The sequence below is a fragment of the Tiliqua scincoides genome, chromosome 4 (genome assembly GCF_035046505.1).
Source record: "Tiliqua scincoides isolate rTilSci1 chromosome 4, rTilSci1.hap2, whole genome shotgun sequence".
In the NCBI taxonomy this organism is placed as follows: Eukaryota; Metazoa; Chordata; class Lepidosauria; order Squamata; family Scincidae; genus Tiliqua; species Tiliqua scincoides.
The window spans coordinates 170,375,372-170,401,899 of record NC_089824.1 but is presented as its reverse complement, the minus strand read 5'-3'; the positions used below and the strand labels follow the sequence as shown (position 1 = coordinate 170,401,899).

At 43.8% G+C, this 26,528-nt stretch overlaps 1 protein-coding gene across 1 annotated transcript in view; it reads right to left on the bottom strand.

Moving 5' to 3' along the window:
- Positions 1-11,430, bottom strand: part of STK38 (serine/threonine kinase 38) — a 30,248-nt gene extending 18,818 nt beyond the window's left edge. The window contains exons 1-2 of the mRNA XM_066626158.1: positions 11,326-11,430; positions 8,718-8,853 (exon numbers count right to left, since the gene is read on the bottom strand). Coding sequence (XP_066482255.1) covers positions 8,718-8,848 — 131 coding nt within the window. The 5' untranslated portion in view covers positions 8,849-8,853; positions 11,326-11,430. The remainder of the gene's footprint in view (positions 1-8,717; positions 8,854-11,325) is intronic.
- Positions 11,431-26,528: the final 15,098 nt, after the last annotated feature.

Below are 26,528 nucleotides of genomic sequence, written 5' to 3'. Positions count from 1 at the left end.
TCTTAGGGAGAATGAACAGCTTTCTTGATCTGAGCTAGGGAATCTGAAAATACTTTCCATATCAACTTACCTTCTGAGAAACTTGTGGGTATTCTAGGTTCACACATAAGCCAGGGCTTATGGGCCCTGCCATCATCCCATGTGAATTCAAAGAAAACCCTGATGCACATCCCACACTGCTAAAAGTTGCGTTGAAGAGCAATAGCAGTGAGCAAGCTATATTTCAGGAGAACTCTCTCTCTCACTAAAGAGACAAATAAAATTACAACCTCCAGGTTTTAGAGGTAGACAATTGCTGAATGCTAGATGCAAAGAAGCGGTAACAGGATACAGGTATCTTGTTGTCTTGAGTGGTCCCAGAAGCACCTGGCGGGCTGCTGAGAAACAGGAAGCTGCACTAGATGGGCCCTTGGCCTGATCCAGCAGGCTCTTCTTATCTAACATCAAGATTCCCTGAAACAAATCTCAAAAACCGCTTCTGTAAGACATCAGAGAAGATTAGAAGGAGAGGTGTAATAGCATAGTTTGCCATGCACCTGCTTGCTTGGGATGAGTAGCAACAGCCTCAGGCAATCTGGGAGGATATCTCCACAGCCCTCTGCTTAAACAAAAAAAAAAGTCAGCAACTACAATAGATGTCAAGTGACTCCTGGCCCTTTTAAACCAGGAAAAAGGAAAGAAGAGCCACCCACATCATTCTTCCTATCCAGGGAGAAAAAGGTTGCAGCAGACTCATAGCTTTATTTGACATCTCATGCAATCCTTTAAGTGCCACAGTAACCTTCTAACCGGTATTTCTTCTAACCAGGAAAGTGCCCTGGTGGCAGCCACAAGTGATGCGAGAAAGGAACGTGTGGGTGAACAGATAGCTTCTCTTGGGGGAAATGAAAGCAGCCAAGTGGCTTTTCAATTACTATTTCCAAGACTAGAATATTGGGTGGGGCTGAGTTTTTCTAGAGAAAATTATGAGATATTTCATAAAGAGGATTCGATTCAGCTGATCCAGATTCAAAAATAGCAGCTGAGAGAATGTTTTTGTTCCAGCTAGAATTCATAAAATGTTCAACTTACTGCTTCCCCACCCTCCACCCCATGCCCTGTATAAAACTGTATGGCTTATTCATGAAAGCAGGTTTGGATTTGTTTTGTTCTTTTACTTTTAAGTCAGCATGTTGAAGTCATTTCCACCACTGGACACCTCAGTGATATTCGGTCCCATGTGACACAATATGGCCTTAAGGGAGATGTAAAGAATTCTATCCCAATTCAGGCTGGAAGACTAGTCTTCATTTAGTGGTTTGGGGCCATGTTTTAGTTCCACTGCACTCAAATATGGGTCATGGTACTGAAAACATCACTATGTATTTTCTCTTTTGATTAGATGGGCACATTTTTTAAATTGGAGAAATGCATATTCATTTTTATCTTTTAAATGAGGGAATTAATTTTTGTTTGGGCCCTCAGTCCTTGTTTGCAGTGCTCAGTGCAAAGGAAAAATCTCATGCCAAGCAGAGGCTAGTCACACAAAGTTTGCATCAAACCACCTGCAATTCATCATAAGGCTGTAGCAAAAATACAAAACTTGGAGCTCTCCGATTACGTCCAGATCATTGTCATCCCCCCCTCTGATTCCGCACCAGTGTTTCTGCTAACCTGCACAGCTCTCAACTGAATTCTGTGCAGCTCAGACAGTGGTTGAACAAGAAGTTGGGGGTGGCATAATGGCATCATTGCTGAATGCTAGGAAGATGTGGGTGCGTAGTCACAGGACAGCTCTGCATAGCAGCACCAATATTTAGGGAGAACCCTACACCCACCCTTTTTCTCTTAACATCCAGTCTGGAAAAAGAGTTCTAAAGTACTGTACTTGAAAACTTGTCAACTAATCTTCAATACTTTAGTTACTCCTAATGAAAGAATTACTGTATTTTGACCTTGAGGTATGTTCAGGGACAGCCCTTCTATGACAACAACTGAAGCAGTTGCCTCAGAGAGGAGCTTGGTGGGGGGGGGGCACCCACTTGTCTACCTACTTGCCTCCACTGCTCTTCCTCCTCCTTTTATTCCCTAAATTGGACAAGGAAGAAGGGAATGAATAGAAAATGTGGAGAGAAGTGCTGACTCTCTAGACCAGTGTTTCTCAACCAATGGTAAAAGTACCACCAGTAGCACTTGAGGTGGTACTCACAGGACCCCTGGACACCTCAGCAAAACCAGAAATACAATGCAACAAACAGCAGCAGGAAGCTCGATTCAGCAGACAGAGCTCCAAAGCATGCTTTTTCCACACTTGAAACAGCCCTCCTGTCTACCCAGAGCCTCTTACTGGTGTTTGTCATGTCGTATCTGGCCTCCCAACCCAGAAGTAACTGGTGATGATGTCATCACCAGTTACTTCTGGTGGTACTTCAAATAGGTGGACCATGTGAAGTGGTATGGACAAACCTTGAAAAACCTTGAAGAGGACAAACCTTGAAAAACAACACTCTAGACTAGGGGTGTCAAATTCATTTCATACAGAGGGCTGAATAGCATTCATGATGCCTGCTGAGGGCCGGAGGTGATGTCATTACACAGGACGTGATGTCATTAAACAGGTCAAAACCAGAAATAAAAACTCTGTTCTCGTGTAGGCACTCATTGGCTGCTAATGACAGGAGAGAAAATACAGAAATCTTTATCATATTTCAAGATATGGGACACCCCAATTATCATGCTGGCCACCGTTTCAGCAGTGCCACCTCAGTATTGCTCAGGAGTTGAGAGTCCAAGGGCGAGATAAAAAGCTACTGAGGGTTGCATCCGGCCCCCGGGCCTTATGTCTGACACCCCTGCTCTAGACTAGAGCCTCCCTTTAGCTGACATACCTGCCTCTTCTCTTTCCACTCTATAACAATGAAGAGTGAGAAGAGCAGAGGCTGGCACATCAGCTAAGGAAGGGCAGCATTTCCCATGTATTTCAGGCATCAGGATATCTTGGGCCAGCCCTGGGTATGCTTGTTCTTCACGGTGCACTACTGTTTCTCTTTTCTGACCAATCCTGTATATAGTAGCCGTGACAACTCTGAAGCCTTAGCCTAGCCTATAACATGAGAAATAGTACAACTACTCAGAACATGAAAAGCCATGTGGGACATTATGAGCAATCTAGGCCAGTGGTTCCCTATGGGTCAGGACCCACTCCTGGTTTGAACTTGATTAAAGGGTGATGGAAAGATCAGATAACTAATTGAGGTAACTAATCAGATATCAGATATCATATAACTAATTGAGCTCAGGATAACAATCCTGAGCTGCCCGGAGCACCCAGGCTCGGCGGCACCAAAAAGGGCTGCTGCCGAATCCTGCACCTCCCGCGCTACTGCAGGAGGCTCCTCTGGAGAAGGGATGTTCATCCCCTTCCCCTGAGTAAGGTAAGCAGCCCCGCAATGGGGCTACTCACTTTACCGCTGAAGGAAAAGGTGCTCGTGCAGGGCGTGTAGCCCTCCATGAGCAACCTGGATCCTGAGGAGCTCAGTTCCGCAGATCACCCTCCCGCCCACCCCCCAGCATGTCTTCTGCCCACCCCCGCCAGCCTCTCCCCTCCCCGGAATGCCTCCTCCATGACCCCACCTCCCATTCCACTGCTCTGTGGTCCAGGAGACTGCCGAGCTGCAGAGCCTGGGCGATAGCCCCACATTAGCCCAGCACCAGCCAGTGCTGGGCTAGCACTGGCAGGAGCCCAGCAGTGAGCCCCGCGAACGTGCCTTATGGCACGTTTGCAACTGCGGTCGGTAGCACGGAGCCGTGCCACCGACCACAGGATTGGGCTCTCAAGCCCTGAGAATATTCAAAAATCAGATACTGTAGTTGCTAATTACCCTGTAAAGAGCTCAGCTCCTGCAATTTGGAAGTTAGTTGCTAATTTCCCTGCAAGGACCTGAGCTCCTGAAGTTTGCAAACATGTGTAAATATAGGAAGATAAATGTTAAGAGGGTCTTTTTTCTGGTTATTATTACTTATAAATGAAATATTTACTTCTAGGTCTCCTTTTTTAGTCTGGTAAATCTAGGTGGGTCCTGATAGAGTGTTGTTTAAAAAAGTGGGTCCTGGTGCTAAGAAGTTGGGAACCACTAATCTAGGCATTATAAGCTATAAAACCACACTAGCATAATGGTTACTTTTTTAAAAATCATATTACCGGTTTAAAATTAATCTAGCGTTGCTACAGTATAAGACTATCACCATTAATTATTGCTATGAGCTGTCACTATGTTTATCTTGTAACCTTTTAAGCTAGTCAATGTACTAGGCTCTCTTGCATATCTTCTTGCATTTGACTCTGCCACTTTTGATTCCCCACCCCCATTCCCATGGACACACCTGCCTCCTATGGATTACACTTTATGCACCTGATGAAGCAGAATGAAGACCATGAAAGCTTACTGTGTTTCCCTGAAAATAAGACAGTCTTAAATTTTTTTTGGCTCAAAAAAAACACACTAGGTCTTATTTTCAGGTAGGTCTTATTTTTTTTTAATGTACAACAATCCACAGTCATTCATGTACAAATACATACCTTACAAAAATATCCCCTCAGCACCCAGGAGGATGGCTGCCTGCTTGTCTACTCAGAAGTCAGTCCCTTTATAGTTAATGGGAATTACTCCCTGGAAGGTGTGGAGAGGGTACCCCTTAAGCGCCCAGGAGGATCCGTGCCTGCCTATCTACTCAGAAGTCAGTCCCTTTATAGTTAATAGGACTTACTCCCTGGAAAGTGTGGAGAGCCTCAGAGCCCGGTAGGCAGGGTTGCCTTGCTTGCTGCTTCCCGCCTCAGCTCCTCCTCAGCATCCTCTGCCCAAGGCAGCACAGCAGGCACTTTCTAGGTGGTGCGCAGGAGTACAGTGTTCCGGTCATGTTGTCCACCCGCCCCGCCCGAGGACCCTTCCCACCCCTGATCATAACTAGGTCTTATTTTCGGGGTAGGTCTTATATTTCAGCAATTCTCAAAAAACACACTAGGTCTTATTTTCAGGTTATGTAGGTCTGTAAGGTGTCACAGTGTTTGCTACTGTCTTGTGAATTCCCCAAATTATTTCCAATAGTGGGACGTAAAAAGTTTAAGACAGACTTCACAAATTTTTTCCCGTATTTAAATTTATCTGCAATCACAAACATTTTCAAACTGCAACCCAGCACTGATATCATGATCTTTCATCCACACATATTGTACTGGGACCATAGACAGTAAGCACAACTGTAGCTGAATATTTCTTCGAATAACGCCACAAAAATTAATAGACTACAAGATGCCTAACATCACTACATTAGTTATGTGTGGCCATATGAGAAAGAGAAGCAACTTTTGTAAGACTTTCCTTCCCTGCTTAGTTATCTAGACCCAGTTTTAACTCACTATAAATGTGGCTATTTACGTAAGACTGGTCTAACAATTCTGAGCCAAACACATGCTTCTCACATAGAACACTAGAGAACCTGGTTCACATTCCCAACGAGCTGCATGCATTATTTATTTGTAACAATATGTTGCAGTTCCTTCTCCAGGACAGCAGAAGTCAAAGTCACAACTTTTCAAGTTAAAGTACAAAGGAAAGGACACCCAGAACTACAGGAGCTATGTATGACTGAGGAGTCTCTTGTCAGCAGAGTTATACGTTTCACTCTCTATTTCCAAATACCAGAGGACAAAAAGGGAGAGCAAGTGTTCCAGGTAAAGGTGTAATAAGGTGCATAAGTATATACATTTTAGGAATACCATGTAGAAAAATCTTATGCAACTTGCTTTTCTGCAATATCACCTTCCGCCTGGCTTTACTACTGCTTGGGTTAGAAAAATCTTTTTTGAGTTCTCTGTGTGCTGTAATTATTTCCTCTTTATTGACTAAACAAGTCAAGCACTAAACAAGTGCTTGTTCAGAGAAGCCTCTCACAAAATGTCCAGAAGTGATAGGGAACAGAGCCCTGAAATTGACAATACCTATCAAATGCCAGCAAATGCCCTGCCCACCCCAAATACGCCTTTGACAAATAAACCAGAGTGTGATTGTTTGAAGTAAGGCTAACTGAAGTTACATTAACCACAAAAGACACACCCAGCTTTAAAGGAAATATGCTGAAGTAAGACTGTATGCAAGAGCCTGGGCAAACTATGGAATGGAAGTCGTAGTCAAGATTATAGAAATACACTGTAGAACAGTGTTTCTCAAACTATGGGTCGGGACAATTTCAGGTGGGTCCCCATTCATTTCAATATTTTATTTTTAATATATTAGATTTGATGCTACCATCGTATGTGACTGCATTTGGGGAAATGTTACAGGCCTGTACTTTTAACAAGCTACTATGCATATTCTTTTAACAAAGATAGTAAATGGGGCTTACTCCTGGATAAGTGTGGGTAGGATTGCAGCCTAGGATTGCAAAAAAAAAAAAAAAATTTCCTACTTGATGACATCACTTCCGTTCATGACATCACTTCTGGTGGGCCCTGACAGATTCTCATTCTAAAAAGTGGGTCCTGGTGCTAAATGTGTGAGAACCACTGCTGTAGAATATACAAAGGTGCCATCTGATACTACAACAGAACACAATACAGTACTATTTACTCCAACCGGCAGCCGCTTTCCCTGGGGTCTGTCTCAGCCCTACTAACTGGGTTAACTTTAGCTGGAGAAGACAGGGATGGTTCCTTCAGCATGCTTAGCTATGCACGCAACACTCCAGCAGTGACACTACAACAAGGAACTGCCCACGCGCCAAAAAGGCTACTTCAACTTAAAAGCAATCAATTTTGTAGAATTACAGTGATTGCCTCGCACCACAGAAAACATTTATGAGAATTGCCTCTATTTCCTCCGAAGAAGGAGATACTGCACTTGCAAAAGACAGAACAGCTCTTTAATTTGAAGCTGAATATTTTTTCATTGTTATTAACCATATAGCTGCTTTAAGGCAGCAAAATTCAGTAATGTAAAATGAAAAGAATACGTGCTGTATTATCAAGAAGCAAGAAAACCTGCATTGTGTGTTCACAAGTACAGAGTGGGGAACATGTCATCTAATAAAGGGTGCTGCAGCTGAAGAACCTCGTCCCAACTTTCAATGGAAATATACAGGCATACGCCCCTTAATAACTTTCCAGCCAGTGACAAGTCGCATACGGAGCAGCCACCATTGGTCAGGAGGTCACACCTCCCCAAGCCTCTGAAGTTGAGGGGGAGCTCCACTCTGACATTTTCCCAGAGGAAACAGGAAGTTGCGTCTCTTGCGTGATTTGAGCATTCTGAGCCTTGCAGAGGCAGTGCGCGGACATGCGCTGCCTCTGGGAGGCTCAAAAAAGCCTCCAGAGGCAAGAGGAATGGAGCTTCCCCTAGCCTTTGGAGGCTTCACATAGTGTTAAGCCGCTTCGCATAGCCACTTGATGACTAGGATGCTGGTTTGCATTCCTGTTGTTAAGTGGCACACGACTGTATATTGGTGGGGGGTTTGCTTCAAATTTTCAAGACAGAGGGAGCAAGTCTGGGAGAGCCAAACATTTGGATCCACAAAGAAATGTCTAATTTACATTTTCTTATTTCTCCCTGTTGCAACACTGAATTTTCCTACTGAGAAACCAAACTCTTGTTACCCAATTCTTTACAAAGAAAAAAAACTCAGTTTATACTTTGCAGGACAAAAGTCACCAGGAACTCTAAACTCAGTTGTACATACTGTAGAACATGTAAACAAAAACAAAACACTGTGGACGGAGATTAGTGGAATTTGCATAACACATTCCCCAAACACAATTTTTGGGATTTGCTTTCTCTCACTAACAAAACTAGAGTTCTTTATCATTATCTATAGCACATTAGTTTCTGGGGCCTATGGAAAGGTATTCACCTTTACCAGTAGATTCCACAATAAGTATAGTATTTTTAATACAAAATCTGGCACAGACACAACATTTCAGATACTGCAACTATGGTCAGCCAATGTCTGATGTCGGTTTACAAAAGTTAGATTATGAGGAAATCTGGTTATCATTTACCTTGGTTACCAGTCATGCAGATGAAATCCCACACCATGCTCAGTGCTAGCCATGGAAAGGAGTCAGCACATTTGCACAGCAGAGGGAGAGTGAAAGTTCAAGGTATTGCTCCCAGTTTCCCAAATCATTAAACAAGATTAAACACATTTACATCTACACTCATCTGTTTATTTTTAGGCATTGCTTAGACTGCTACAGAAAATAACTAAAATTGTATAAACACACACAAAATTCCAAAGAAAACAAAGTTTCAAAGAGGTTTAGAAGTAATGAAATGTACTTGGAGAAACTGGTTTTGATTATAATGATCAAGAAAGCCAAGTGTATTTCGCAATGCAGATTGTATTTAAACTGGGCACATTGAAATCAAAATTAAACTAAAGAGAGAAAAAAACCATTTTTATTCCAGGAAAATGTTTGTACCAGTTTTTTGTCAAGCAGCAACAAGAGAACAGCCTTACTGAAATGCACACCCTGAGGATGAAATAGTATCTGAGAAAAAGTATGGTATCCTAACTATTTTTCATGCATTTTGTAGATGTAAGAAAGCTATCAAAACATTTTCGTAGGTAAGGGAGGATCAAGGTATCTGTGGTATCCATTCTTTTTTTATCATTGAGATTAAGAAAAAAAAAAAGTACCACTTCAATATTCTTAAAAAGGTTTTACCTCTAACTGGGGTTTTTACCTCATTTCCCGTTCTTCATGCTGTGCAATCAAATTACTGTAGAAGTTTTCTAATGTCACTTTTGTCATTGTAACTCGCTCCTTGGTATGGTTGCTCATAGATGAGCATGGTGCTGGACCAGTCATTGCCATGGTTGCTGGAAGGCAAAAAAAATAGTAGAAACACTTTAATAAAGACATAATATTATCCTTCAAGCAAGAATTCACCAAACTACACACAATGTTAAGTGCAATAGCATGTAGATACTTGTTCACATCTACTTGCAAGTTGTGCAGGGCAATGAAACCACAACACAAAGGTAGGAATATTTAATTCTTTAACCCTGTATTATTTTTGGAGTTAAAATAACCATCAGGAAGGTTTTCAGTGAAAAAATAGCAGAGGTCAAGGACAAAATACTCACTACTTCTGCGCTGTAATCCCAATCCAAATCTGCACAGCTACACAAGTACACTTATGCCTGCAACGACACACATTTACTGTCACATGTAGTTTGGCCCTCACCTATATGATTCAATTAAGTAGTGCAATGTTAAACAAAGAAAAAATGTAGTCTGACAACAGGCTGTCAACTAAACTACAAAAGTAAGGCCACAATGTTGCAAAATAATTGTACAAGTCAGACTTCCTGTTTTCATACTCAAGTTTTCAATGACGAAAGAAATCTGTCAAGCATTATATACCGCAATGACATCTTCAGGTTATATTACAAATATTCATTCTCTTATGTCTTCATTCCTGGTTGTTTAAGTACTACAGAAGTTATTTTTACTTCAAAAGTATTTTCATGTAAGAGTGCTTAGAAATACATTTCAAGCACCACTCACTTCAACAAGCTAAAATTACAGTCCAATCCTACATATACTTACCCTGAAATTAAACTCCACTGAAATAAAAGATACACTCTTCATTTCAAGCAGTTATGTATAGGCTGATCCTAGCCCAGAACATTATTTTTTCCTTAGAAAAAAAAGGTTCGTGCACTTATTTTCTCTCTACAGTGCAACTGGCTAAGCAAGAAGATATACAGGTGTGGTCAACTACAGTAAATGCATGGTATATTGCTTTTAAAGCCTTTCTAATTTAACTGGAATTTATTCTAGAACAGCATTTCTCAAAGTGTGGGTCTGGGACCCACCACTGGGTCACAAAACAATTTTTTGTGGTTGTGAAACTGACAGTATAGATTTAGACTATATGGATCAAAGGTTAAACAACCTGTTACTTTGGGGTAACAAAGTAACCATTATAGCCACAGAGGCTTGAGCAGCTGGTAAAGTGAAACTGTTTTTTTAGGTGTGTCCCAATGCTAAACAGTTTGGGAACCACTGTTTTAAAACTAACCTGACAAAATCATAAGAACATAAGAGGAGCCCTGCTAGATCAGGCCAAGGCCCATCTAGTCCAGCTTCCTGGATCTCACAGCTGCCCACCAAATGCCTCAAGGAATATACAAGACAACAAGACCTGCAACCTGGTGCCCTCCCTTGCATCTGGCATTCTGAAGTAGTGCATTTCTAAAATCAAGAGGCTGCACATACCCATCATGGCTTGTAACCCATGATGGACTTTTTTCCTCCTGTGGCAAGAAGTTCCACAGACTTACTACACGCTGGGTAAAGAAACATTTTCTTTTGTCTGCCCTATGTTTTAGTCTGTGCTAAAGGCAATGCAAAAATGTCTCAACAATTCTTTTTGACATGTTTCCAAGGGCATCCTGTGGTTGCACGCTTTCACTCCTCTTGAAGAATTGAGACCCAACTAAAATGACTTATCTTCCAGGTACTAAATAAACTGTAGCTGAAATTTTCCAATTAAAAAAACAACAACAATGATGCAAATAGAAGCCACAGAATCTTCTTCTCCCTGGGAAATCTTGCAGATTGACAGAGTGAATAGAATAGCAGCAGAACATTCTAACTCTGCTAAGGCTGAGCTCTTAGATCAACCACTGTGCCGTGGCACACTGGTGTGGCGCAGATGGTCTGCAGGTGTGCCATGGGAGTTCAGGGGAGGGGCATTTGTTAGTAGGGCCACTGGGGTATGCAAGCCCCTGCGTGACTTGTCAATGGTCAAAAAGCTGATGGTGTGGCTTGTGCCTTGACAATTTTAGTGCCCTGCCAGTGTGCTGTGAGCTGAAAAAGATTGAAAATCAGTGTCCTGGATGCGCTTTTACCTGGGTAGTAACTTTAGTAGCTGGAATAACTTTGGAGTAGAGGCACAAGATTGGGACTATGTAGCTGGTTCCCCACATCAACACTTACAAGGAGAAGCAAGAAGAGTCAGAGTGCGGTGCTATGAGTGCTTTCCAGGGAGTAAGCCCCACTGAACTTAATGGAGCTTACTTCTGAGTAGACATGCACAGGACTGCACTGCCCAGCAGGTGCCCGCAGGCAGAGCAACGGGGAAGTGCGTGAGGCAGGCGCCCCACTAGAAGTCTAGGGAGAGAGCTGGAGGGGCCCCCCAGGGAGGGCGAAGGAGGGTGGAGGCCCGGGTGGTGCCATGGAAACAGGACGGGTTTCCCCCCCGCAGCACTTGAGGAGCAGCGGAAGCCGGAGGGCAGGCGGGAGCCGGGGGAGCGGGGCAGCTCGAGGGGAGGGACGCTTACCGGGCCCCTCTGGCGGGGAGAGGAGCCGCAGGACACCTCGCAGCTCAGTTCCTTCTCGGGCCGGGCACACCAGAGGGAGGGGCTGAGCGGCTCCCCAGAGGCCTGGCCTGGCCCCGCCCCTCAGCATCCCTCACAAAACCCGAAGCCTGCCACGGGACAAGCACCCACTGGCCGCGCGGGGGTAATGCGCAGGCGCGGAGGAGCCCCGCCTCCTGGGAGCCACCCCTGAGGAGGGCAGCCGAGCCGAGCTTGTGACCGCAGCTCCTCCCGCTCTCCTTCGATGGCTTGCCTGTGGTGCTGCGCATGCGCCAGATGCCCTGCTCTTCCCGAGGAAGGGGTCGCGTGCCTGGGGCCTCTCCTCAAAGCGTCGCCCTGCTCGCTCCCCCCTGGGTGTGCAGCGTCATTAGCCCTGCGCAGTACGACTGAGGCTGCAGTCCTGTCCACACTTGCCTCGGAGGAAGCCCCACTGACCATGATGGGGCTTACTTCTGAGTAGACATGTAGAGGTTTGGATTTTAAGAGACAATCCCAACCCTATGCATGTCTGCTCAGAAGTAAGTCCCATTATAGTCAGTGGGGCTTACTCCTAGGTAAGTGTGGAGTAAGGCTACCTCTCTGAAATGTTAAAATCCTTTGGTTCTTTAGAACTTGTGGTTGGGATCCCTGGAAGAACAAAGGTATTCCCTTCAAGTCTCTTGGTTGACTAGTGCTGACCTTCCCTCCATGACTTGAGAAAAGGACAGAGCTTTGAGGACAAAAGAAGTATTTGCCTGACCAGTAGGAGATTTGATACATGCCATTAAGGCCTAGTCACTAGATACTGGACCCTGACATGCATCTATCTGTGTGTTTAAAACTGTTACCTTGGTTATTTATTTGTGTGAGCTGGGGGTGGGTAGGTACTAAACTGTCTAGGCCAAACCTTGATTCTCAGGGTATCTGCTTTCAACAACAGGCAGTTGTCTTAATGCAGTGTTTCTCACACTGTGGGTTTTTTAAATCTTTAATATATTAGACTTGATGCTACCATGGTATGTGGCTGCATTTGGGGAAATGTTACTGATCTGTATTTTTAATAGGCTGCTATGTACAGATGGGGCATTGGCAATAGCGTACCTGGGGGGAGGCAGACGGGGCAAATGCCCCAATGCTGACCTTCTAGGGGCGCCTCCTCAAGCTTCACCCCCTGCTGCCTGCCCACTTTTTTCTTTAAAGGGAGAGAAGCCAGCAGCTGTGCTGGCTTCTGTCCCTTTAAGAAAGCCTCCTCCCAATGGAGGATAGGTGCCCAGGAGCGTTCATGGAGAGGCAGCAAGAAGCGACTCCGGTAGCGACTCAGAACTGGACTGGGCCGCCCCCCCCTTTATAGGAAGAGAGGTCAGGGGTACCCTAGAGCATCAGTGCAACTCCTGTCGCGCTGACACTCTGTCCCGGGCGCCTTGCCCTCTTGCTGCCTCCGGAGGCAGCGAGAGCGTGTCCTAGAGCGTCAGCGGACACTCTGGGCTTCCTGGGCCCCGATGGAGGCTTCCATGCCGCTTCTAAGCAGCACAGAGGTCTCCTTTGGAGCAGTCTGGGGCTGCTGGAAGGAATGCCCCAGACAGGTGGGCTTCCAGCAGCCCCAACTGCTCCCACGGAGAACTCTGTGCAGCTTACAAGCAGTGCGGAAGGTTCCGTTGGGGCCTCGGCTGCCTCCTTCATTCCCCCTTTTTTCCAAAGGGGGAACGGAGGAGGTAGCCGGACCCAAGTAATTGCAGTGACAATGGCATCACCGCAATTACTTCTGGGTCACGGGTGGGAGGGCGGAAAGGGTTGAGGGGGCAAGGGGTGTGGAGGGGTGGAAAACTGGGGGTTGTGCTGGGACCCCCATGTACACCACTGGGCATTGGTATTCGTGGGGGATCCGTTTTGGATCCCCCTCATGGATGCTGAATTTTGCGGATAATTTCCACAATCTGGCCCCTTTAGCTCTCTGAAGGCGACCGCAGCTGTGCTCCAGTTGCCTCTGGAGGGCTTTCTGAAACCAGCTGCCTCTGCAACTTCAAAATGGCCAAAAAGATGCAGCTTCCAGTTTTCCAAGGGAAACCGGAAGTGATGTTTTTATGCCATGTAAGGCACTCTGAGGCCCAGGGAAGCCCCTGGAGTTTGTGCGTTGCCTTTGCAAAATCTGCAGATAAGGAACCCCGCCTGTATAGCCTTTTATTTTAACAATGATAGTCAATGGTACTTACGCCTGAGTAAGTGTGTATAGGATTGCAGCCATTGGGATGTTTGGGGAATTTTTTTAAAACAGATCAGCAACTGCTTGGGAGGGTACTTTATCTTAAATAAATTTTTAAACTTATTGTAAACTTTTAATTTACTTGATTGATTTGATTTTATCGTATGAGGGGGTGTTAAAATTTTCCTGCTTGATGATGTCGCTTCTGGCCATAGATTGCTTCCAGGTTAATGACCAATAGTGGGCTGGGGGGGAGGGAGAGCGAGTTTTATCAGAAAACCGGAAGTACTGTTTAACAGTGCCACAGAAGCCTTATATGACTTTCGGAGCAGTTTGGAACACTGCGCAAGGCTCCATGTGGCTAGGGAAGTATCCTGGGGGGGGATGTTGTGGTCCTGTGCCCCAGGGTGGAACAGAGACCAAGTCCGTAACTGTGAATGACATCACTTTGGTGGGTTCCAACTGATTGTAATTCTAAAAATCACATGGTAAATTTTTACTGGGTCCTGGTGCTAAAATGTTTGAGAACTACTGTATACTGTATGTACTGATAACATGTCAGAAGCAAACATACCTTGTGTCAATTAGCTTCATTCCCAATCCTCTGAGTTGTACATGGCACATAGATGAAGAACCCAATTCTAAATCTACATAAATTATAGTATTGCAAGCAGTGTTTTTTTTGTAAAACAAAAGGTGCAGGAACTCACAACTTGTTAATCTTTTATTTATTTATTTATAAACCCTTTTTTATTGGAGAAATAAAATATTTTTTTATGTGCTTTCCCTTAAAGATGAACTTACTTCTGACTAGACATGCATAGGATTGGGTTGTCAATCTCTACATCCCCTTCCCCCAGCTACTTTTTCTACACATGGGGAAAAATACCGTACAGGTGCACTTGTAGTGTGTAGTCTGTAGTGTGGCACTACTTTGAGGAGAGGGAGCAGTGAATGGATTCCGAAAAATGGCTTACATGAGTTCCATGTAGTAAAATTACTCTAAGCAACTGTGGGAGTAAGAACAAAAAAGGAATTTTTACATGAGAGGGGTCCTTAGGTGCACATAGAAACAGCTACGTTTGCAAACAGGCAATTAAATATGGTTTAATTCAGGTATCAGAATACTCTGTGTCTTTGGGAAGGTGCTTGGCATGCAATTGTATGTTCTCTGCTGCCCTGAGCAGCTGCTGTGCATTGCTGGAGAGGAGCTGCAAATGCTGGCTGGCAGAGGGCATGCTTGTGGGGGAAGGATGAAGAGAATCTCTGGCAAGGCTGGACAGCATGTTGTACACACATAGAATCCCTTTTCACCCTACCCTTAGCAGGTGAAAACGGGTGCAGATATATATCTCTGCCAGGATTAAGAGCCCAATCCTAGGTATGTCTACTCTGAAGTAAGTCATTCTAGTCAATGAAGCTTACTCCCAGGAAAGTGCCTAGGATTGCAGCCTAAGAGCCCAATCCTATGCATGTCTACTCAGAAGTCCACTTTAGTGAATGGGGCTTACTGTGGATAGTTCCATTGTGTTCAATGGGGCTTCCTCCCAGGAAGGTGTGGAGAGGACTGCAGCCTCAGAGCCAAAGCCTATGGCTGTCTCCTCAGAAGTCAGTCCCAGTAGAGACAGTGGGGCTTCCTCCCAGGAAAGTGTGGAGAGGACTGCAGCCTCAGAGCCCTTCCTCTGCCTGTCTACTCAGGCTGCAGGGCTATGACACTTTCCCGGGAGCAGGCCCCATTGAACACAATGGAACTTACTTCTGAGTAGACATGCATAGGCTTGGGCTCTCAGGCTGCAAGGCCATGCACCCTTTCCCAGGAGCAAGCCCCATTGAGCACAATGAGACTTACTTCTGAGTAGACATGCCTAGGCTCATGCTGCAGATTGGCAGGGGGGGGCCTGCACCAGCCAGCTTCTTTCCCCTCCTCCTCTGCCAAGCCAGTACCTGGGCATTCCATGGGTGCCGCAGCCCGTCTCGCTGGCTGGCTGGCTGTCCTCCTCCTCGGCGTTGGCGCGTCCCCCACGCCCTCCACCGGCTTGGAAGCTGCGTGGGGAAGCAGAGCGTGGGGGGAGGGGAGGCGGACTGGGCTCAGGCAAGAGCTTGGGGATGGGGCAGGAGGGGGTTGTTGTGCGGTCAGGCAGGGGCCAGGCGCCCGCCCACCCTGCACCCCCCAGCACCCACCCAGCGAATGCCTCTGTTTTGCTCCCTCCCTCCTGGAATGCCTCCGAAGGGGAGGGGCCCCTGCAAAAAGGTGCCGGGACTCTGTCCCCCCGCGTTCCATTAGAAAAAAAGCCCTGATTGCAAGTAACTTACTGCCCAACATATTCCTCGCAATTGATGCTGATACAGTCATGCTGGTAGAGCATGTCCTCTACCCAACGGTAGGGGGGTGTATGATTGGACAGCCAGCAGGAAGTGAGTAAAAATATTTACCATGTTACCAAATATAAAAATATTTACCCAAAAGGGCTGGGGTACCTGGAAAGAAGATATATGATCTAGTGTGTGCCAGTGCCACTGAGGTCCACTCCCTGCCCCTTCCCTCCCCGTTCATCACACGCATCTGACACCAATTTTCCAGAGGCTTCTGGAGCCACTGCTGTACACACCAGGCTGCTAACCAATTGTGGCAGTGGCCTAGAAGCACATGATTGGGCCCTAGCTTTCAAGCCACTGTAAATAGGATTGGGACCTTAGATAACAAGCAAGCTCCTGAGTGACTGTAGAAGCCAATATCTCATCTGTAGAGGTGTTTGTTTCTGGTGAAATAGGCTCTAATCCTAAATCTTACTGAACACAATGGGCTTGCTTCTGAGTAAAATAAAAAAAACATTGTTTTCAAACACCTCTACATATCTGTATTGTCATGGCCAAGAATCCAGTGTTTTTATTCAAGATTAACTTTGGTTCCATTTTGTTTAAAAATATGTAGTTATTGGCAAAATATAAACTTGCTTTATTTTTATTTAGATTTCTACAGTAAACCAAGTACAACATTGGGGTATATTCCATGCAAAAAGCGTATATAGGTTTATAAACTCTGACACTGAAGATGAATGGTTAGACGGATCACAGTGTTTGATAAATGTTACCTATCTGCATTCAATAATCATCAAAATATTAACAGAGCTTATAGGCTGCATATAAAGGAAACACTGATATATTAGTGGTCTGAATAACTTGCTATAGCAATACTGTATTTTTACTTGAAACATATATTTAGCTGTTACAATAGATGTTGCTTTATTCAGACATAGTAAATATTTAATTTATTAAATACGAGTGATAAAATTAAAATGTTTGTTCCACTTATTCCTTTGGGATACATTAAGTTGGCCTTTTTTCCTTTCTTAACATAAAACATTTTAAATACAATTTCAAGTTCCATTTATTATTTCTTAGAATTAGTTAGATCTAAGTGAAATTCAAATTTCACTTAGCAACTATCCTCTTAACTGATAACCAACGGGAACAGTAATGCCATCCACCCCATGATAGCCTTCAGAGATTCTCCAGGAAAAATCAAAAGGATCTGAAGGATATTATTCCACTAATTGCACACAAAAAATTTTACAATACGAAAACGAGACAAATTCTTGTCTCAAAACAACTAATAAGGCCTTTGGGCAGAGTTTCCAACAATATGAATCTGCAGGATGGTTTTATAAGTGGGGCACTGGCATCAACATACAACCAGACCCATGCAGTCTGATGATTAGTACCATGGAAGGGTGAGATTATTGTGATGGTTGGAATTAGTATAACATTGTTTCCTACAGCATTGTTTTCTTGTTGTATTCAGCATAGTAAGTTACTGTATGTTGTTCCTTTATAATCCAGCCTCTAGAATCCCCACTCCCTGCCTTCCCTTTAGTTAGGCAAAATTCTGCTGCATGTCTGTTTAGAGCCCTGCCATTAAGTTGTATAACTAAAAATGTTATATTACCAACAACCATGTGAAACCTGAGGATCAACATACATCTTCACTCTGTTCCAAGTTTAAGATGTACTGTTCTGTATTATATCTGTAGTTTCCGCACTATCAAGCCTGTAAAGGACATGACTGGCTAATGGGACTATTCCCAACAAATTCAGGAACTGTACAGGCATACCCTTGCTAATATGGTGGTTTAGGTTCCAGACCACCACTGTAAAGTAAAAATTGCCGTAAAGCAAATGGCAGGCTTCCCCTCCCCCACTTGCTAGTGCCATAGCAAAGCTAAGAAGCCCAATCCTGTGCTCCTAGTGCCCAGGGCTGTAGTGGCGCTGAAAATGGCTGCCGCTGCATCCTGTGCTATCCACAGGCAGCACTGGAAGCTCCTGGGGAGAAGGAGACTTTTGTCCCCTTCCCCCAGGTAAGCTGAGTAGCCCTGCAGTGGTGCTACTCGATTCTATATTGACCCAAGGGTCGGCATAGAATTTTGAGCCTCCAACGGCCTGAATCAGAGGCTCAGGATCCAGCGAAGAGAAGCTCCACCAGTCCCGCCTCCCCCCACCCCTCCTCCCCACCCTCCACCTGCCTCCCCCCACCATGGAATGCCTTCTCCCTGTCACCCTCTATGCCCCCACCTACCTCTCCACTGCCTTGCAGTCCGTGTGACCGCTGAGCAGCAGAGCTCTGGTGCTCATCCAGCACTAGCCCAGTACCCGCCACTCTGGGCTAGCGCCAGCGCTCCACTAGCACTAGGGCCTGCAAACGTGCCTTGTGACAGTGCGCGCCTATGGTGAGCTGGTGCACACTGTATAGGATTGGGCCCTGAGTCGGTTAGGTGTCCAAGGTACATTGTGGATGCCCATTTTTGTAGCCTCTGAAGGTGACTTTATTTAATTTCAATAGTAATAAAACAGTAACACAATTTAAAAAAGTAAAACTAGCCAGTATGAGACATAAGTGAAACAAATGCTGTAAACAAATTCAGCGCTTGTAACAAAATTGTGCTGGTTGATGTGCTCAGTTTGGCTTGGACTCTGCAGATGTGCACATCACTGCCATAAAAATCCTACCAAAAAAAAACCTCTTTAGAATCCTTTCAGTGGGGGCTTTTTATACAAGGAGGACTTTTATGCTGACACCAGGGGGCATGGCACTTTTGGAATGTATTTTAATTGGGGATCCAATTGTCTTTTTTGCATATATATATATCTTATGTTTTTAACATAGTTTTAATTGTGAGTAGCCTTGTGTACCCTTCATTGGATAGAAAGGTGGTGTATAAATTCTATAAATAAATAATAAATAACCCAGAGAGCCAAGATGTTGTAGTGGTTCTGGGCTTAGGGCCCAAACCTATACAGTGCGTGTCTGCTCACTGCTGGCGTGCACTGTCGCAAACGTGCCATAAGACGTTTGTGGGCCCCAGCACCAGTGCTGGGCTAGTGCTGGTAGAGTGCCAGAGCTCTGCCGCTTGGCGGTCATGTGGACCTTCAAACAGTGGAGAAGTAGGTGGGGGCATGGGGGGAGGTGGGTGAAGGGCGGGGAGGAGGTGTTGGGGGGCGAGAGGGGGGTGAGAGGCAGGAGCAGTGGAGCTTTGCTCCACTGGATCCTGAGCCTCCGTGTTGGGTCACTGGCCCGACATAGAGGCTCAAAATTCTATGCTGCCCCTTGAGTTGACGTCGAATTGAGTAGCCCCAATCCAGGGCTACTTGGCTTACCTGGGGGAAGGGGACGAAAGTTCCCTTCTGAGGAGCTACTGGCACTGCCCGCAACATGCGCAGGATGCAGTAGCAGCCATTTTCGGGCACCGGGAGCATAGGATTGGAATGCCCAACCTAGACAATCCAGGTTCATATACCCACTCAGCCATGAAGCTTCCTGGGTGACTTTGGGTCAGTCACTATCTCTCAGCCCCACCTACCTCACAGGGTTGTTGTGAGGACAAAAGAAGGGAAGGAACCATGTACACCACCTGGAGGAAGGGGTGATATAAAAATGTGCAGAATAAATGAATAAACAGGGCATAATTGAACCTTTGTAATTTGCTGAACAGCAGAGGAAAGCAGGAAATGAACACAGCAGACAGAGTCCTTACTTTCTACCCACCCTGGCAAAACCTTCAGGTATACAGTACTGTGAGAACTGGAATACACAAATCTGTCAATACAATTATGCAGCAAATTTGATAAAGGGGAGTGAATTAGTCATAGTAATTACAGTATATGCCTGGCAATACTGTTAGCAGTTATGGAATGCTCATGCAATCAAGAAAGGAAAAGTTTGAACCTTGTAACTTCCTGTGTCCCCAGTCTCTGTAATCAGATTAGGAGGAAAACATTCTTACCCTGTATGAGACTGTTTGAATAACACCAAGGAGTAGGAAATGACACAAAGGCATTTTTGCATTTCACCTTTACTTTTGCACACCCTTAAGAGATCACTATCTAACTCGTGTTAAGGACAGACTGCAATAGATTCATTCTAGAAATCTATGTTTGAGCACTGAGATTTCTTTTGCTATCCTGGTCTACAACTTGGAATAAGTCAGAATGATCTTGCAGGTCCTGACCACCTTTTATATTTTTTAGGTACCGTAACACATTTGTTTTCTTCAGTGCAGCAAAAGGCGAGTCTTTCTCCAGCAATCCCAGCAATAGTTGCTTCATCACATCTGGTGTCTCTTCTCTGCCTGTGCTATCTTGGAAGTGAGGGAGATCTTGGTTCTTTGGGGAGGTCCACATAATGTGTGCCTGGGAGATGTCTCTGCTGTTGGCTGTATGCACTTCACCCATGGTATTATGAAGCCACATCAGTCGCTTTAGCCCTTGAAGAATCCTTCCTCTATCATGCAGGAGTTGGTGTTCTGTCACTGCTCTTTTACTGAAATGTTAGGATGGTTGAGAAGCAAAAGCATATTCAAAACTAAAGAATAAAATATTCCTAGAGTAGCTCTTACATTTTCATTACCTTGAAAAAGGATGCATGGGTGGGACTGGATGAGCACATTCCTGTCCTGAACACATTCCACACACCTTCCTGCTCTCCATCTCATCAGGTACTTTTTCTCTAGCCTGGTCAGAAGCTAGACTGGGAGAAAAACGCCTGCAGTGATGAAGTGCACGGAGGTAAGGAAGGAGAAGACTTATCTGACCCCATGCATCTAGTTTCCTGTTAAAATAAGACATGCAGTACATTCTTTTATGGTTACAGAGTAAACAAGTGAACCATGGAGGTGTTTGCTTTAGTCATGTCTAACTTGACCTTGAATTTGTGACTTGGCATATTAAAGGTTTTACTATCTGTGAACTAATAACAATTTTCTTTATTGCTTCTCAGGACTTTTCCAGAGTTCAAGAAGAGAAGCATGATGGAACATGTAATACTGTAACAGAAATTCAGAAGCTGCCTCAGCTTTCACTACAGAATGTTGATGTCCTGTATCTAAAAGCATCTGCCAAGGCTCCTATAGTATAGTTTAAGAAAAATAAGGGCGGGGGGGGGGTCACAAATTTACTTTTGTGTACTGATTTTTTTTTTCCTTTGTAATATGACATGGCATTTTATAATTAAATTTTGTATCAATAATACAAAGTAGTAGAAAATGTATTCCATCAAAATAATGCATTAAATCAAAAAGTTATAGAAACTTTTCTTACTTTTCAGTTTCTTGAGATGTTGCAAAGCAAGCAAGAAAAAAAATGAATAAGCATGTCACCATCTGCAGATATCTTCGGGACAAGATCATCTTCTGTCTTATAATCTGTTCAACAAGATTATATAAAATACTGAAATGCAACATGATATATTGCAGTTAAAAATTGCTAATACCGACTTGTAGGCTGAAACATATAATTTTATAAGATATAAAATATCTTAATAAAAAACCAATATTTCGAACTCACAAAGTAAATAAGACAAGAACTATAAGAATTGCTACATGTAATCAAGGTGATGTATTTAGAGGGGCAAAAGCCGTATGTTTCCATTGTTGATTAATTTATAATGCACAAAAATTGGGTCTGAGAATAGAAAACTGTCCTTCTAAAAGGCATTCCAAATATTCCTTTTAGGGGGGAAAAAAACATTTGGGTCATATTAACCTGTGTCATATTAATACAGTGCATGAAAATGCATAGATTTATATAACATACCAATAAATTTGTATGTTCTTGAAAGCCCATAGCAAATATAGCAATCTGAACGGCAACTGATTTTTAATAAAATCTGCATATAAAAAAGATGCTGAAAGACTTAAGACACTTGTGCTAATTTAGTGTAATCACTCATTAGCAGATTTTGTGTATCCTTGTCTATTAACCTGCAATAACCATATTTTCAATATTGAAGAAAGATCTTTAAGCTACTAAAAAGGCATTATCAAGTAGAGTACTTACTGTTAGCTCTGCTATTGAAAAATGGTAAAGTCGATCTGTCAAGTCTCTCTTGATGCTAGTGGAAGTCTAGTGAAACATCTGCAATGACAGTGTGTGTCCTCCCAGCTTCTTTTATAGTTGATCTGTGACCACACTAACAATAGATATGAGCTGTTCTGTGACAAAGATCTTTTATTTTCTTGTATAAATGAAGTATGGGCTTCTCTTGCAAGACAATAAACCCTAGTCAATAAAGGCTGTTGTCCTGCTGATGATTAAGGAACTGGGACCTCCTGTATTTCAAATATATCTCAACTTGTTGCAATGATCCTGTCATTTTCACAGGATCATAAAATCATGCAGGAGGGATTTGAGTCAATGCAAAAGTAGAATAAGAAACCTTGGATCGTTGGGGGCACAATTCAGCCAACTTAAGTACTTCTAAGTTCTGTTTATTTTCACTAACTGCCTTCTCTTTGTGCAACCCAAGATCCTGCTGTATATGGAAAATCTGGGTATTCCACATGGATGAGGAGAGTTTTGCAGTGCTGTAGCTCAAAGGCCTTATGTATACAAAAGTTGACAAAACTAAAGTGGGCTATCCAGCTCAGATCTCAGTAGTAGCTATTTGCTTTTCCACCCCCAAATGCAAATAGCTATCTGCCACTGACCTCTTTCCTGCCTTCTGATGCGACACAATTTTTGATATGTATCTCTAACAAGTTCAGTGTTGTAATAAGGGCTGGTCCAATGTCTCCTGGTGACTGAAGCCATGAGCCAGATGGTGCTTCCCTTACCTGGTGATGCATCAGCCTCTGTTCTTCTAGTTTGGAAAACTCCCCTTTCCTCCAGGCTTGTCTTTTGCTTCATCCCCATCTTCCTTTTCCAATCCAGGGAATGGGAGAAGGAGAAGCAGGGGAGGCAAATGAATGGATATAGGTGAGTACCCGAGTACCCTCTATCTGCTGCCTGAGGCAATGGCCTCATTTGGCCACATAGATGGGCAGGTCCAGATTGCAACTGAGGCAGCTAGAGAGAGAGAGAGAGAGATGCACACTTAGGCACAAAGCAAGAAGAGGAATCCTGCTTTCTCTGGCATGTTCTAGTCAGGCTTTAATTTGGTCCAGAGCTTACTGAATTTTTCCCAATATACTTTTAGCACTAAGGCTGAGCTTGGAAAATACAAAGTTGGATATTTATGCAGTTGAGTAATACCGCAATCCTAGGCATGTCTACTAAAAATACCCATTGCATTCAATGGGACTTACTCCCAGGTAAGTTTGTTAACGATTGCAACCTAAGGGCCCAATCCTATCCAACTTTCCAACACTGGTGTAGCTGCAATGCAATCCGGAGGTAAGGGAACAAATGTTCCCATACTTTGAGAAGGCCTCTGTGACAGCCTCTCTACTACAGGATGCAGCACATGCCCCATCTGCGTGGCTGCACTGGCACTGGAAAATTAGGTAGGATTTGGCCCTAAACCTCTCCTGCTAAAAATGATACATTTTCCCAATCTTGCTACATGTTCTATTAGCTCTGTTAATCCTAGACATTGGTCCTCAGCTAGTGGAACACAACAAACTAGATTTACATGGCCCAACAAGCAGATAGTATAGCAGAAGAGCCAACTTCTAAGCTTAATTTCAATTTGGACTTCCCAGTATCAGGTGCTATAACCTGGATCCAATATTAAAGGTGCTAGAGATGATGAGGCAACTCTTTCTAAATTACAGTACTGAAATGTTTTTGGATTGTTATTGATTGCACATAAGTGAAATACTGGACCTTTGAATTTGCTGTTTTGTTGTTCTTGCTTAAGAAGATTATGAATAAATATGAGGTGGTTATTTGTTATATTTGCCGGAAGTGTTATTGAAGGATATGAATGTAAAGGTGTTCAAATTTTCCCCCCTTAAACTATTATCTGTCCTTAGCCAGAGGGAAGAGGCCAGACAGAAATTACTACAAATAAATCTTCAAAATTTATATGTATCTGAAATGAGTTGAGATGTGGCATGGTAAGAGTAAACAGGCACAGGATGGTGCATACCATCCCAATGGTACTTCAATCACTATAAACAACTCTATGTAGGCCCAGACTTATGTATCTGATGTGCAGTAAGCACCTGCTATAATTGCTATTGCAACTTAGGGCAAGGGGGAGGGACTGTAGCTCATTCCCCGGTTCAGTTCATGGCATCACCAGTTAACAAGAATCATAGGTTGCAGGGAACAGTGGTGTCACTAAAGTTTGCATCACCCTGTGCAGGGGGCCAGCACTTCACCCCTATGATCGACCTCCTTCCATGCAGTGGGCAGGGCAACGCCCTGGACAGTGGGCATGGTGATGTACCATCATCCTGCCTCGCTAGTTTTTTGGCTATAATTTTTGATAGAATAGAGATACTTCAGCGTGGTTTGTCTCACTGCATTCTATATGAAATTATGCATTGATTGATATATAGCATGATGGTATTATTCAAAAATAACAAGAATTTAAAAATTTTGGTGAATAGTGGTGTCACTCCCGTGTGCATCACCTGGTGCAGCCCACACCTCCTGCATCCATCCCCTTAGCGATGCCACTGATTGGTAAAGACCTCAGCTGAGGCTCTAGAAACCCACTGCCAGTCAGAGCAGATGATAATAGGTGAGATGGACAAATGGTCTTTCCTGGTATTAGGCAGGTTCCTGTGTTCCACTAATCTCGGGAATACATGCTGCTCCACTCACCTTGTACCGGAAAAAATACGGCTATAGCACCCTTGACACAGCTACTCTGCACTGCAGCGATGTTACACCAAGTTAGGGCAAATATCAGTAAACAGACATAATTCATTCCTCGTACTGTCTGTTGTCTAGGATTGCTCATTCTGCACATAATAATAATAATAATTATTATTATTTTTATCCCGCCTTTCTCCCCGAAGGGACTCAAGGCAGCTTACAACAGATTAAAAACATAATTTAAAACAAATAAAAACATATTAACACATATCATAAAAAACAGCAGTCAGATAAAAAAATAGGTAAAAAGAGCATAGAGCAGCAGCAAATCATAAAAGAATCGGGCCCGTAAAAAATATTAAAAAATGTTAAAAAGGCCGAGAACTCAGAAGGCTTGTTTAAACAGAAGGGTCTTCAGGCCTCGCCGACAGGTCTCAAGAGAGGGAGCCATTCTTAAGTCAAGGGGAAGGGAGTTCCATAGCGTTGGTGCCACTACTGAGAAGGCCCTATTTCTTGCCACCGCCCCACGTACCTCCCTAGGCGGTGGCACTTGTAAAAAGGCCTTTTCTGATGACCTAAGAGGACGAGCCGGATTGTACGGGAGTAGGGAATCTCTAAGATACCCTGGCCCAGAGCAGTATAGGGCTTTATGTTTCTGAGGACCCAATTCGATCCAGCTTTCCAGTTCTGATGTAGCTGCAATGAAGCCCTAAGGGAACAAATGCTCCCTTACCTTGGAGAGGCCTCCATGACTGTTCGCCCACCGCAGAATGCAGCGCATGCCCCACTGGCATGGCTACATAAGCACTGGAAAACTGGGTAGGATTTGGCCCTCAGTTATATACTAAAGGCTTCAAGAATTTTTATTTAACTTAAAATTGCAGCATAAGAGCCTTTATTTAAAAGGTCAAAACCTGTAACCAATTAAAACATTAAATAAGGTTGCTAAATTAACACTCTTGTTACATCCCTTTAGTTTCCAGGAAACCTATGAAGATAAAAGAGAATGATCTCTTGGTGAAAGCAGAGCTTCCTAGTTACGCATCCCCAGACTAATAAATACCAGCCACAGTCAAGTCCAAAAAATCTAGCCTATCTCATAGCTCACCTTTATTACTTCCGCAATTTAATGAGGATTAATTGAGGAACAGCTACCATCATCATAAGAACTATGACTTCACGCATCAAGTGAATGTCAGCCAGAGAAACTGAAGGATGCTCACGGCACAACTACTTAAAGCATTCTATTATAGACAAAGTATACTGCTATGGCAACTCAGCTCCACTGTCCTTGAGAAGTTTATTTAAAGGACCATCCAGATGCTTGTACCTTTAGAGGTGTTGTGTCTAGCATTTCCAGATTACAGAAACGCTACATGCTGTGCTCACTGATGTTGGGCAGCATGATAGCCAGGCAGCAATGAGGGGCTACTGGAGAACAAAGCTGGCTTCTTTGCACTGAGTCCAAGGCACAACAAAACCTGTCTTTCACAGGAAAACACTTTGTATTTTCAGCCCAGCTGAAAGTGTGGTAAAGGGGGGCTGATTTTATTCTTTGGGTCCAATCCTATCCAACTTTCCAGTGCTGAGGCAATTGTGCCAACTGGGTCTATGCAGCATCCTGTGATGGTGGGGAGCAGTCACAGAGGCATCCTCAAGGTAAGGGAACATTTGTTCTTTTATCTCAGGACTTCATTACAGCTGCATCCATGCTGGAAAGTTGGATAGGACTAGGCTCTTAGTATTCATAATAACCAATACTACTATTCTATGTATGGTTCTGCCCACAGCTGACTATTGTGTATAAATCTACTGTAACTGCACATTGAAACCCCTTTATTATTATTATTAACAGTATTTATATACCACTTTTCAACAGAAAGTTCACAAAGTAGTTTACAGAGAAAATCAAACAACTAATGGCTCCCTGCCCCAAAAGGGCTCACAATCT